At 38.8% G+C, this 13,858-nt stretch overlaps 2 protein-coding genes across 15 annotated transcripts in view; both read right to left on the reverse strand.

Moving 5' to 3' along the window:
- The window catches only part of NEK10 (NIMA related kinase 10), a 112,647-nt gene extending 112,003 nt beyond the window's left edge, over positions 1–644 (reverse strand). The window contains exons 1-2 of the mRNA XM_075052718.1: positions 482–644; positions 95–155 (exon numbers count right to left, since the gene is read on the reverse strand). Coding sequence (XP_074908819.1) covers positions 95–155; positions 482–555 — 135 coding nt within the window. The 5' untranslated portion in view covers positions 556–644. The remainder of the gene's footprint in view (positions 1–94; positions 156–481) is intronic.
- A 5,771-nt stretch (positions 645–6,415) lies between these two features.
- SLC4A7 (solute carrier family 4 member 7) overlaps positions 6,416–13,858 on the reverse strand; it is a 96,483-nt gene continuing 89,040 nt past the window's right edge. For all 14 annotated transcript variants that reach the window (XM_075052808.1, XM_075052746.1, XM_075052816.1 and 11 more), the window contains one exon: positions 6,416–10,925. In XM_075052808.1, the coding sequence (XP_074908909.1) occupies positions 10,844–10,925 (82 nt within the window). In that variant the 3' untranslated portion in view covers positions 6,416–10,843. The remainder of the gene's footprint in view (positions 10,926–13,858) is intronic.

The raw sequence follows: 13,858 nt of genomic DNA on the forward strand, positions 1-13,858 counted from the left end.
CACAATATCCTAAGCATCTGCCACAAACCATAATCTCCATTACTTAGAATTATATAATTCTACAGCATGTTTAATAATAGTTATTGAAAAATACCTGTTGGTTCCTTGACTGAACATTTAAGAGAGACTGAAGTCTTTTAAGATCAGAATAATCCCTAGGATAAAACACAATAGCATAAATATATGTGTTAATAGTTATATAAAAGTACTTCTGTCAGAGTAAAGAAGGTCAACAAGCAACAATGCTAACGACAGAAAATAAAGTTTTCTAGTGTTGCCTAGTGTCCCCATTTTGCATACAAAAGAATTTATAGCTTCTCCAGAATGCCTCAGATCAACAAAGGTGTAAATAAACTTTGTGACCAGAGTAACAGTTGTCATGTTTATACTGCATTTCAAATTAAAGCATTCTGCTTTGGCAGCTAGTGCAAATTCCACATGGGTCCTGCTGAAGTTCAAAGACAGACATCAGATACTATACCTCATAGAGATCCCATGAGGTTTTTTGTCTGTTGCTCCTTCTGTGCTCTTCAACTTTTTGTCCTGATCAGGCATTGTGTATCACTATTATCATCACATGGCTAAAAACTCATTTCCTTAAAAATAAAGTATAAAGATAGAATTTTATCACTGAAGCAAAAGCAACATATATTTACTTACAGAACCAACTGATACAACTTTAAGAAAAAAAAAAAACAACTTTACCATTTTCTCAACATGAACCCTTGGGCATTATATGAGATTATCCTTTAGAATTCCAGATATGAACAAGAAAGTAATTAACCTAACATACAGCAACCTTGGTTTCCCAACACATGGGTAGATAATACTGGCTGTCTTGCTATTGCACATATTTTTGATTAGGATTTTTCCTCTTCTTGCATCTTATTACCATTATTTCTCACTGTGGATTGGCTATTTACGTTACAGCAGTGCTTACAGGCTGACATCACGGTTGAATCATACAAGCTGCTGTCCAGATAACAAAGAATATAATAGCTTTACCATCTAAATAAACAAGACAGATGAAGGGTAAAAAAAGGAGGTATCTGACAAATAAATGAGATGCATACATCATGTGGTCTACCAAACAACCACAGAAATTTTCAGTAGTTTGGAATCTTGGTCTTCTGAATTTCAGCTGAATGCCTTATACCAATAGTACCCAGCTTTTCTTGCAGTGGGACACACAGTTTATTTCCACAGATGAGCAGAGTTGTATGGCCTGGCCTTATTAGGGCCATTACCGCATATTAGATATACTGCAGACAAACATTCAGTCTGTAGGTCTGACTTCCCACAAAAGCCCACAGTTTGTTGCTTGCATGATATCCATTTGTTCACTGAAAATCTTATAAAGCCCTAGAAAGAAACAGAAAGACGTAGAAAGAGGATAGTCAAGAGGAATCTCTTGCTGCCACAAAAGCAACTATATTGATGCAGATCCTGCTCTGAGTGAAAAAATGATGGTCAGGAGCAGGCTGGGGCTGAAGAACTATCCCAGAGAACTGCATACAGCTGCAGCATATTGGTAGAGCACCTCCAATTTAAAAAACAAGGATATACCACCACTGTCTAATCCTTTCAACCCATTTTACTATTCACTAAACATGGACCGTTTGGATGTTCCCCTTGGTGTCTCTTTAATAGGATTTTCCATATGAAATACGATAGCCTCCTTTTCTCTTTGTGCAGTGTAGAACTCCTCTGCTGTTGATTTTTATTCCTCTTACTCATAGAGGCAAAGAAGAAAACCTGGCGGGAATCAAAAGCATTGCAAACTACCAGAAGTTGCTGCTTCCCAACTGAAAATCAGAGTTATTTTCCCAATTACACATACTCGCATCAGACACAGAACTATCCAAAACGCAGCTGTTGACACTATGAACTCATGCTCTGTATTAACTCACTCTAGTAAGTGGCCTGTAAGCCCAGTTCATCCATTTCTGTTCTTTTGAACAAGCCTTTTATCCTTCCACCAGTTCTCCCACAGAGAATGATTGATCTGGATCCCCAAGAAATTCCTCCTCTCTCCTCCACACATCCACTCAGCACGGTTATTAGAAAAGACCTCAGAATACTTCTGTTGTACCAGTTACCACCAGGGAATGAATATAAACAGGATCTGTTCTACCAGTCAGCAGACAAAATTCCTGAATTCAGATTAAACAAAATGAAGTTAGTTCAATAAATTTATTTCTTTCGCTTCAAAAGCAGTAAAGGTTAAGAGAAGCCACGTACATTGCTAAGCATGTTTAAGAATCCTCATGAGTAAGAATTTCCTTGTATTGTTTTAGTGATATTATTTTTATCTTCTCCCCAATAGCCCAATCCATCAGGCATGTTACTGAGGCATGACACGATGCAATCATCACCTCACATTTGCACAGTAAGAAATACTGTGAAACTCACAAATTATTAACTTGCTCATGAGTATGTGCATACAAAGAACAGATTTCAACCAATTAAAGAATTGCCAAACAAAACCACACACAAAACAACTTGTCCATGTGTAAATACAGTTAAATCTTAAAATTTTCAGCATCCCATTTAAAAAAAGTAATCCTTGGGTTAAACCTCTAAACCATAAACAACAGGATTCCCAGTATGGCTAGGATTTCATCCAAAATTCTTAGGTCTTTGTGATTATTTACAAAATCTTACAACTGTAGACCAACCTTGCTTTAGCGCTGCCAGTCCAATGCTTTTGCTGTTTGCAGTACCTTAGTAAAGATGAAACAGAGTAACTGCTCACTAATATTTTAAAGGTTCATTGCCATTACAGATCCAAATGCCCCTGTATAGAACTGAACCTGACAAATATCAAGCCAAATTCCCTTCACTGCTTTCTGAGAATGAAGGGATGCAGCTCACCCAACGATGCAGCCCTCACCCAGCTCTGAGGACTCATCCTAAGGTTACCTCTCTATTTCCTAGAGGCCACTAAGCCAGCACAAGTCAGCAAGCACCTCAACAAAAAGCGGCCAGCCCTGGCCAAACATTGACCCTGCACGACTTCTTTGGTCTGTCAGCACAGCACCGCCGTAGGTGCACAGCTCACTGGACTGGGAAACCTGATTCAGGTTACAAACAATCTCTCCTACTTTAACCCTGATTTCCTCCCCATCCTACCGGAGGGGCGAGGGAGGAGTGAGCGAGCAGCTGCCTGGTGCTTTGTTACCGGCTAGGCTGAAACCGCGACACCTTGTGCCTGTCCCCAAGTACTTCTGCTGTACAAGGGCTGGGGCAATATGCAGAAAGGAGCATTTATCCATGCAGCTTACAGCGTTGTACACTTCAGCTTTACTACAGAGATAAACCAATTAATTAACAGCCAGCTGCTGGTGAAAATGGCGCATCATTTCCCCTTCCCTTTCCCTTCCCAACCTCAGCCACTCACCTCCACTTCTTCAGCTGATCTGACCCAAACCTGAGCCAGTTTAGAGCGCTAAACAGGCAGAAAACAATATGCCTTGCTATGTGTAGTTCGTTTTCTACCAATTTAGCTCACTGTTACAGTGTCCTGATGAGTATTTCTGCTGACAAGGCAGGGTGCAGGAATACACAGCTGTAAATAGAGGGAGAAGAGCAGAACACCCTTTCATCAGTAACCAGTCATTAAATCAGGTAGGTGTATTAGCACAACACCCTGAGTGAGGGGTAGACAAAAGGAAACAACCCTGTTTTCCTTGTATCAGCCATAAACCTGAGAGAAAACAGACATGAAATATTTCCTTACTTATTCTCACAGTTATTTGACTTTCCTGAAATCACTAAGTTCCCACCCGTGTGTTCCTTCTTTACTTGTGCCAGCAGAAATTTCCATGGAACCAGGCTATTAACTATCCTCATAACTATCCCCCAGCTATTAAGCCAGCCATGAGTAATGTATAAGAAACAAACCAAACAACACTCACATTTCACTTAGGTTGTGCCAGAAAAAGATTGAGATCAGACAACTCCTTAAAAGAACAGGAACACATTAAAAAGAAAATGTCTTCACAGTCTTATTCAATTCCATTTAAAACAATGAAATAAGAGCAGTATTAACTAATTCATTTTAACTGGGGATAATTACATTTAATTAGTTATGTTAATTCAATTACACAGGAAAAGAGATGCATTCTGATAGTGCTGGCATGCAGGATAGGACAAGAAATGCTCCAAGAACCCTGTCAGGAGTGAAAGAATTCACATAATGAGAAATGGGTGACAAAGGAATTGCCACCCCAGACTTGATCTGTGGCCCAGTCTAGTTATCTGTCTCAGATGACACAAGCACATAAAGCTTCAGAAAGTGAAAACAAACCCCAAAATATACAGCAACACAAAGACATGTTGGAGGATAAATCTACTACCACAAACTACAGTGTAATGGTTAGAAACTCTCTTAAACAAGATGTCTTATATTTTTTATAAACTTTATTAGCAATAACTACTGGATATGGATCGTTTGTAAGCCAGCTAGTTGCCTGATTTACCCTTGAATTACTTTCTTAATCACTCCAGTGGCTGAGTTCCAGTATTTAATTACATGCAGAAGGTTAACTGGCTTCAGGTGGATAAAGAAGCAGTAGATATATCTTGGCTTTAGTAAGATTTTTGATGCTATTGCTAGACTGGAATGTATCTAATGGTGTAAGCTGGGTGTGAGGTCAGGTGAAAATTCATTCCTTAAAAGAGCAATTATCAATATATTAGTCAAAATAGAAATGCATTTCAAATATGGTCAAAATGATGGCAAAGGAAGCATCAAAGATGATGAAAAGTTCCCAAGAGGTACTTTTCCTTCTCCAGTCTGATGAAACCAAAGGGAACCCTGGACCACTTTCCCTCTCATTCTCAGAGAGCACGGCAGTCAGAAGGATGGGTCACCACTGGTGACAACCCGTGTCTAGAAAATTGTACTGATGAACCCCTACAGACAATGTTTGAAGAATATTTCTCACACATTTTATTGACTGAATCAATATGGAAATCTGCCTATTTGCTATACACGAAAACTTGCACACGCATATATTTACCTCAAATTTTATTTTGTTTAATAACTTCTTTGAGGGTTCTCTAAAGATTAACTAGGATCCAATATAAGGTTCCTGTTTTCCTAAAAAATCAAAATATTCAAGCCACTGCTGCGTTTTGGGGTGGGTTTTTTTGTTTTCCCTCTGCACCACCCCAGTTCCAGTAGAGCCATAAAAGGCCAGGCCTATTCTCAGATTCCTGGACCCATGCAATGCAAGTCTCTGGGCTGATTTCCAAACCATAACTTTTATCTGTAGAGCTTGCCTGAATCCATGCTGTTAACCTGCAGTTCACAGATGTAGGAAAAAAAGAGGATTTCTGAGGTCTAGTGACCGGCTTGTATCAATTCAGGAGTAATACACAGCTCTGTGAATTTCATCCTCTCTGCCATTGCCACCAGGTAGACCTTTCTAGGGAATTGTACCGCTATGACTTAGAGCCTCTGGGAATCGTGAGAGATTGTTTAATGCCTTCTGAAGGCTCAGAGCTGGTACAGGTACGGGGCTGGGGAAGACGAATGGGGACAAAGCAACCCTTATTTTAGAGGTATTACTCCTAGTTTGTTAGGCGAGATTGAGGGCTAAGACGCACTCTCAAGTTGGCAGGTGGCATACTGCACGAACTGGGCTTCATTTAGAAGCACACAGATCGATGCCCTGGAGTTTCCACATTGTATTCACGACTAAGCAGAAGGCCTGCCTCGGTGCTTGATTTTTTTCTTTTTAAGCGTTTGCACCAAGAGATGCATGTTTACACACATTCCTAAAAGCTAACGTTACCTTTGGGCTTTTTCAACGTCAGCTTTGAAACCTTTACCTCTCCGCGACTTAATTACACCACGGCTGGACTATGTGATCAACCGGCAACTCCGTGACAAAACCGTGACGCCACGAGAAGGCAGCAGCCTCGTGTTGTTGCCTCCCTCGCTCCCCCCCCCCGCCGGTGATCTGCCACGGAGGGCAGCGGGGCGCTGCGAGCCCTTCCCAGAGGCCGGCCTCGGGGCGCGGCCCAACCGCCGCTGCGGGCGCCCCCTTCCCGCCCGCCCCGCGGCCCCTCTGAGGGAGCGGCGCCCGCCGGGCGGTTTCCGTCGGGGCGGCTCGCGCCCCGCGTGCCCCCCTCCCGCCGCCTTCTCCCACTCACGTCGCGGCGCGCGCCCGCCTCCGCTCCGCGTCCGGCCGCGGCGACGTTCCGCCCGCCGGCGGCGAAACCCCACGCACGCCGCGGCCAATCGCGTCCCACCTTCTTCGAAAAAAGCCGGGCTCGCCGGCCAATCGCAAGCCGCCGTCTTCCGCAGCGCCCGAGCACCCTAGCGGCAGGCCGCCGCCGGCGGCCGTTGCCACGGTGACGGGGACGCCAGCCCGCCCGCCCGCCCCAACCACAGGGAAAGCCTTAATAAGAGTTCTGTAGGGTTTTATTGCTTTTACCAACTTTCTGAAACATTACAAAAGATAATTTTATTCTAGCAGTAATTAAAACAAAAGGCTGGATCTTTCACATTAAAGACAAGTCTGAGAGTTGTGTTTTCTGTATAAACCAAACATTGATTCTGCATTTGGAATAATGTTTTCGTTTGCTTTGGATTTTGTTATAAAGTAAGAAAACATCATCGTAATTAGAAAAGCAGTCATAAAAAATTCGAACCGTACAGTATGTAATCACATTTCAAACAATCAGTATTAAAACCAAATTCAGCTACAGATGCTGAACCCTGGAAGACACCTTTGCACAGGAGTATCAGCAATGATAGAAAGAAAAATGTTATAAGTGATGTGTCTTGCCAATAAAATCATTTAGAAAAGTACTGATTTTCAAACTAATTCATTATTCCAAATAAATGCCAACAGATACTAAATTCAGTATGAAAGAGTCTTTAGATTAACTTCAACGCCAACTACAAAGTCCTGTAAGTTGTCACTAAAAATGTTACAAAATAAAATCTGACTTAAAATTACTAAGCAATTTGCTTTATTTATAGCACTACTTTTATGCTGACTCAAAGCTGTGTGCCTCTAGTCTTAAAATTTGCCATAAAATAAATAACTTGGTATAAACAAAGTTATTTCACACACATTTGTACTGCACGTGGTAATTAATTTGACCTAGATGAGTAATTAAAACATTACTAATCATACAAAGCAAAAAGAAAACTAAAATCATTGTGGTGCTCGTCTAACAGACTACATTTGTGAACTGAAAATCATGAACCGTTTATCTTGTGATTTACAGAACATATGTACAAGACAACCCTTTAAAATGGTGCAGGCTCCACGACACAACACCTATATTTGTTACAGATACATTTTACAGCCTGGTGAACCTGCCTTTGCAAAGGGCACAAATTAGGAAGCTACCACAGAAGGACAGAGATGCAGGTGAAGCAAATGGTAACTTACGGGAGAACATTCATTAAATGTAGAAAAAATGGCCGAGACATTTGGTTAAAAGAACCCACTAGGGCACCAAATTATACCCTAACAGGTTTTATGATGACACACTTGGCAATTGCGAACGTTTCACTGAATAATCATGTAAGGTATTTATGTTATAGCTGCAAAACTGATCTAGAAAGAAAGTATAATTAATTAACTTGGGCATATGTAAACAGAATGAAAAGCGTGTCATTGTAATACATATGAAAAGACTAAGAATGAGTTTTGTAGAATATAATTTAAATATGAGAATGCAGTTTAAGTGAAATATTTTAGACAATAATTTAAATGGAGTGGTCAAAATTAAGACCTACACTTTATGTAAACATTCATATTTATAAATAAATTAGAAAAGGGGGGGAGAGAGAGAGAGTGTGTGAATGGGGGAAGGGGGGTAAGGGAGGGGGAGGGAGGGGGAGGGAGGGGGAGAAAAAAAAGAGGGACTTCCTGAGGTGGCTCTGCAGCCAGATACACAGTAGCACTAAGCTCCACATGGGGAAACCAAGGCATCTAAAAAAAGTGCAGGGCTGGTTATTTTCCTCTAACTGTTGGAACGGAAATACATTGGCGTAGTTTCTACAGGGCTTAACCCCTATGAAAAAAAAAATTAAAAAAATCAGTGCACAGCAATTATCACTGCTCTTTTGCATCCGTTAAGGCAAAATGTGTATTACATACAGTAAACTACATCCTTAGCATTTTATTTCAATACGTGTGATTTTAAAGCAGAAAAGGTATAAAATGAGCAGTGACTCACTTAACCATAGATTATCAATGGAGTTTTATGCACTTAATACCAGATCTCCTATTCGTATGGGAAAAAAGTGCAAGCATAACATGCTACTGACCAAGAACACTGGAACTAAAGGTCACTACAAACTGCTTTGCAAGTCATGGTATTTCTGGCACCACCTAAAATATCTACACAATTAAAATTAAATAAATGCTGTGATTAGGCTTGTGGGGCTTTGGTTTTGTTTCCTTTCAACTTTACTAGAAAAATATCCATTTCTGGTAATATTGACCAAAACTTAACCCTTCTGAAGTAGAAGCCAGATACCAGCAAACCCTGATTTGAGGCATTAAAGGGTTAAAAATCTAAGAGGCTTACAGTAATTTTGGGTGTCTTTGGAAATTGTTGCAGGACCACAAACATGATGTGTAAAATACTACTGGGAGGACTAGTACAAAAGTAATGTGTTGTGGAACACGCTACATAAACTGCCCAAAGTATCTTCCCTCTTTGATTCAGCAAGAGTTACTCAGTAGTCAACAACTGACATGCAAATGTGTTTGGGGTTTTTTTTTTTGTTTTTTTTTTTTTTAAAAAGTTTTGGGAAACCATCTGCTATAGTTTCATTGTATCTCAGTTTGACTTGAGGGAAAACATGGGTATCTTCTGAAAGAGCACATACTCAAGCTAAGGCACAAGCTACACTATTATCTAAGAATAAAGGAACATCTATACAGGTCATTACATGGTATAGGTCAAATGGGTAATGCAGACCTCATTTGCTTTGCCACTGACCTGAGCCTTTGTTATGACAGTTTGGATACCGTTACTTGTATTGCTGTACACTATGATTTACTTTCTTTAAACTGCCTTCTTGGAATTCAGCCAAAAGAAGAAAAAAAAAAAGGGGGGGGGGGGGGGGGAACATTACTTAATTTATGTTTAAAGGGAAGGGTTAACAGTCCACGTAACCTAAATGCTATTTTTAAATGATTCTACTTATTCCTACTGATTGCTTTATTTTTGTAATATACAATTATCTTCTCTCCAAGTGACACTTGGCTGAAGAACACCAAAATTCCACCTCAAGTGGTATTTTCAGATAAACTTTGCCCTCCTCCAGAATTAGCATCTTTTGCAGTTGTTGAGAATTTTATCACGTGGTCCATAGTAATACTCCCAACTTTGCCAAAAGCAGAATCAAGCAAACAGCATCTTCTATTTTTAAGTGAGCACAGATTCTAACTAAAGCCACTGTAAAACATCCAGAAAGGGCTAGTGGCAATTCAGAATGTAAAGAGATCATTTCAGAAACTAAAGCCAAAAAACTAATGTGTAAGGCAAAAAAAATATTAATAATGGAAATTGCGCAGGTAAGTGATCAAGATTTTCATTTATACATAAAATTCTCATCATTTCAAATATTGTAATGCTAAACACTAGAACTTGAAAATGTAAATACAATAAATGCACTGACTGCATCTTTACCAGCGAGCCCCCCAAAAATCCCATTTACTTTAATAAATGAAATTTACTTTTTCAATTAATCTTACATGATAGAAATTTATACTAATTAAAATAAATAAAATGTTTAAAAATAAGATGGTGTGCTATCATATATGCCCTTTACAATGGAGAGGATCAGAACTGTACACACAAATACTACAAGCAATCTGTAATCCATAAAATAATACTGATCATAAACCTATTACAGAATTAAACTACCGCTAATTTCATCAAATACATAGTAAATTTAAAAATTAATTAAGCAAAAAATATAGTTGATGAGGACATGAAATAGTCTAAAGTTTCAGTCTTACAGCTGAATAAAACAGACTGTGAAAGTTGATGGAAAAAATTCAGTAAAAACAGGAACAAAAGAGTTCAAGAGTCCTAGTGTGGTAAGTATGCATAACTTCTATAGACCAAATTGCTGTCTGTAAATCCAATTTATATTGTGTAAACATGGAGTGTCCAGAATGGCAAATACTAACTTGGGACTGTAACTGCTACTGGACAATAATGAAAAATCAAGAGTGAATTAAAAACCAAAACAAAACAAAAAGTAGCAAAACATGGTATTTATATTTTAACAATTAACTAACCACCTGACTTAGAGCTCTAGGCCACTTCTGTAAAATAGGAGAGACAGAATCCAGAAAACACTAGCATGTAGTGGAGACATAAAACACAGTAGTTCTTATCAACAGCACATTAACATTTGTTCTATGAAATCACAAAAAAGGTATACCCTGCAAAAACAAGCAGTAATTGCCTGCATGGAAAACAAACTTCTGCAGCGCACATTATAAACAGAGGTATTGCAAAATTTTAAGCAATGTGGACCAGTAATCATCAGCAAAAGCTGATTTAACTTTTATGCACATATTGATTATTGAAAATAATATGCATTCATTACAATCTTCCTATTTAAAAATGAAAATAAAATTTCCAATAAAATAAATAGCTGAAGTGTGATTACCACTCATCTTATTTGTAGGAAAATCTTCTCATTATGCAAGCATATCTACAGTGCCCTAAACAATGGCAGAATTAAATATATGTTGCTCCTTAAACTGGAAATCACACTTCCATGGTATAATATCCTACAGTGATATATATACACACACAAATACACACAATTCCCCTTGGTTCAGTTCTATAAAGATGTTTCAGCATCCACGTATTTCACAACAGGTGAATCTTCCACATTTATTTTCACACTTTCTGGTTTTTCAGGGCTGTTTGAAAGCAAAGAGGAAAATGTAAGGTTTGGTTCACTTTAGCAAAGGTTAACTTTCAAATATTTTACACTTAATGAATATTGAAAGTATTTATGTAAGGATACTTTTATGATGATGCATTTCTATTACATTCTAGTAATTGTTAAATACTATTCACAGGAACAGTACAAGCTTAAAAAGAGAAAACACCAAGATCTCATCTATAAACACCATTTCCAGTCCCACTCCTTTTATTGATTCCATTGGCAGGGGGAGGGGTGGACAACCGGACAGGACACCAACACCACCAACCCACAAAACTGCATAGTTAAAAATACTCAAAAAAACCCCATAACAAGCAATATAATTAATACTGCTTAATTATTGGGCACGGAAAGAATTTTGTTCATAATACAAGACTGGGAAAACATTTCAGTCTTTTCAAAATGGGGAACCACACTTGTAACAACAGTAGAGGACAGCTAGAAATTTGTGTAAGTGTCCATTCAAGTGGAAGATCCTAAAGACAACAGGCTGGCTGTCACCTGAACAACTCACACTCTTAGGGACACAGCCACTGAACAGTGGCTTATCCAAAGCCATAAAGGAACATCCCGAGGTAGTTACAGGACAGTAGAAGAGAAATTGGAACAGCATAAGAGGGAGGATTCTCTAGGCATGAATTTTAGAAGAGATTACACCTCTGTGGAGTTGCTCTTTAAGGAAAAAGACGTATTAGAAATTCATGCAAAGAGAAAAATTCTGGGATTCCTTAGAAAATTTATGTGTGCCTGGACTCCGCAGAGTCTATAAAATATGAAAGACAGTGGAGGGAGAAAGAAAAAGCAACCTGGATCAGTTCAGGAAAGACAAAAAATGTAAAAAAATAATTTTTAAAAAAAGATAAGTTTTTTAAGAAACAATGTCAACCCACACAACATGTCATCTGGAATTCTAAAAGACACTGCTTACTTCCAACTGCGCCCTATTTTAAACCTATAAATCTGAAAACTGCAGTGCCTACAGAACCATTTTTACCACAGGACTAAACATCTGTCCGTACTATCAGATGAAGACCGTTACAAAGAAAAACCTTACAGAACTGAGATGAAAAATTTACTGGGAATTACTTTTGACTGAGCAGCGGTGACATCTCTAAACCTCTCCAGCACCCACTACACAAGAAAGGGTAGCAAATACCTCAAAACAGCAACCAATTGAGTTAAGGCTTAAGGAAGTCCTGCCTTCTAACATTTTCCAGATTCATGCAGTATCAGATTGCCTCTTGAAAGAGCTAGTTTCTGGCACCAGCGTTTTTTATTTTCAGTTTGTAGTTTTAGCAAGTCTCTTCCAAGATGCAATTTCTACCATACTAATCTAAAGCAGGGCATTTTATGGAATCAAAGGGAAATGTCTTATAGCAAAATATAAAAAAAATAGATGGAATACCAAATATGACCTAAGTAGATCAAAAAGCTGCAAACTGGTCAGAAGCCTAATTTACTAGTGCTGCATATAATTCTATACTAACTTAACCTACTCAGGAAGGCACAAGATGGAATTGTACTAACTTCTAACTGCCTGAAAATCAAATCCAAAAATTTCAATTCTTCTGGAAAGAGAAATAAAGGTCTGTATCTCTTCAAGCCTTATACGCCCAATGACTATCAGGTAACGTACTAGAAGCATCCACAAATTCTGTAAGAGGTTTCTAAGAACTTAGCACAAAAGAAAAAAAAAAAAATATGAGGATATACTGACACACATACTCTGTTACCTATCTAATGCCTCTATTATCTATCTTCCTGACAGTCTAGCTTGTGTGGTACTCGAAGTTTTTAAAAATGTTTTTAAAATGTTTATTTAAAACAGGTATTTAAATATTTTAAAATGCTTAAACAATACAGCCTGAAGATTCACTGAAAATGGTGCCTACACTAATGAGTCTCTTCAGCTTTTCCTACCACAATACCTCCAAGTTCTCTCCTTGCCTCCTTCTTCACCCTTAGTTGACCTACCATTGAGGCAAAACAAAGCGTATTTCCATGCCTAGTTTGCAGCAATGCACATGCTGAATAAACAGATGGTATACAAGTGCTAAGTGGACAGTCTCTACTGCTGTTTCCATGATGCAAGCTCAACAATACCCGATAGCTTGGACAATTATCTATGAACGCTCCCTCACCACTAACTCTTCCACCAAGATGTAATTTTATGCCAAACTTGACAATTTTGTAACTCTGAAACCTGTCTTCCTTTGACAGATTTGGCTGGAAGGGATCAACCAAAAGAAGATGCATGTACAGACAGCAGCATTGCATAAGCTTAGTTTTTCAAGTCGGTCAGGCTCGTTCTCCCCTCTTTCCTACATAAAAACTACTAAGCAATAGTTGCATTGTGATGGAACAGTCCACAGATACCAGTCCCTACAAATTACAAGCCTTTCTGGAAGTTGGGGATATTCCGTATAAATATTCAGGATTTAGTTTGTTCCCCTTGATAGATTCAGCCAGAAAGGGAAGAAACTAGGACAGAATAGCAGAATGATTTACTGCACACAGACTTTCTTGTTGGATGGGATGCTCACTGAGAAAGAGGCTCCTGGCCATGACAGAAGATGCATGTCAGCTTACAGGAAACGTTCATAGCACCAAGGGCTCCTAATCTGTCCGGTACCTCATTCAAGTATATTTAATATCCAGTGAAGATAATATTTGAGCCAGGTTTAATTATTAGAGATTAAAAATGAGCTGGGGAAAACCAAACCAACCAATCCACAAAAACAGGGAGCAGATCCTAGGGCAGCATAAAGCAACAATGAAAGTGTTGGACTTACCTTTTATTCCCACTGATATTTGTAATGTTCAGGATCAAACAATTCTTGTGCTCATATACACTCTAGTAAAGCTTTTAGAAACCCTAAACCCATCAGAGTAGCATACAATTGTATT

The sequence above is a fragment of the Buteo buteo genome, chromosome 2 (genome assembly GCF_964188355.1).
Source record: "Buteo buteo chromosome 2, bButBut1.hap1.1, whole genome shotgun sequence".
NCBI classification, from domain to species: Eukaryota; Metazoa; Chordata; class Aves; order Accipitriformes; family Accipitridae; genus Buteo; species Buteo buteo.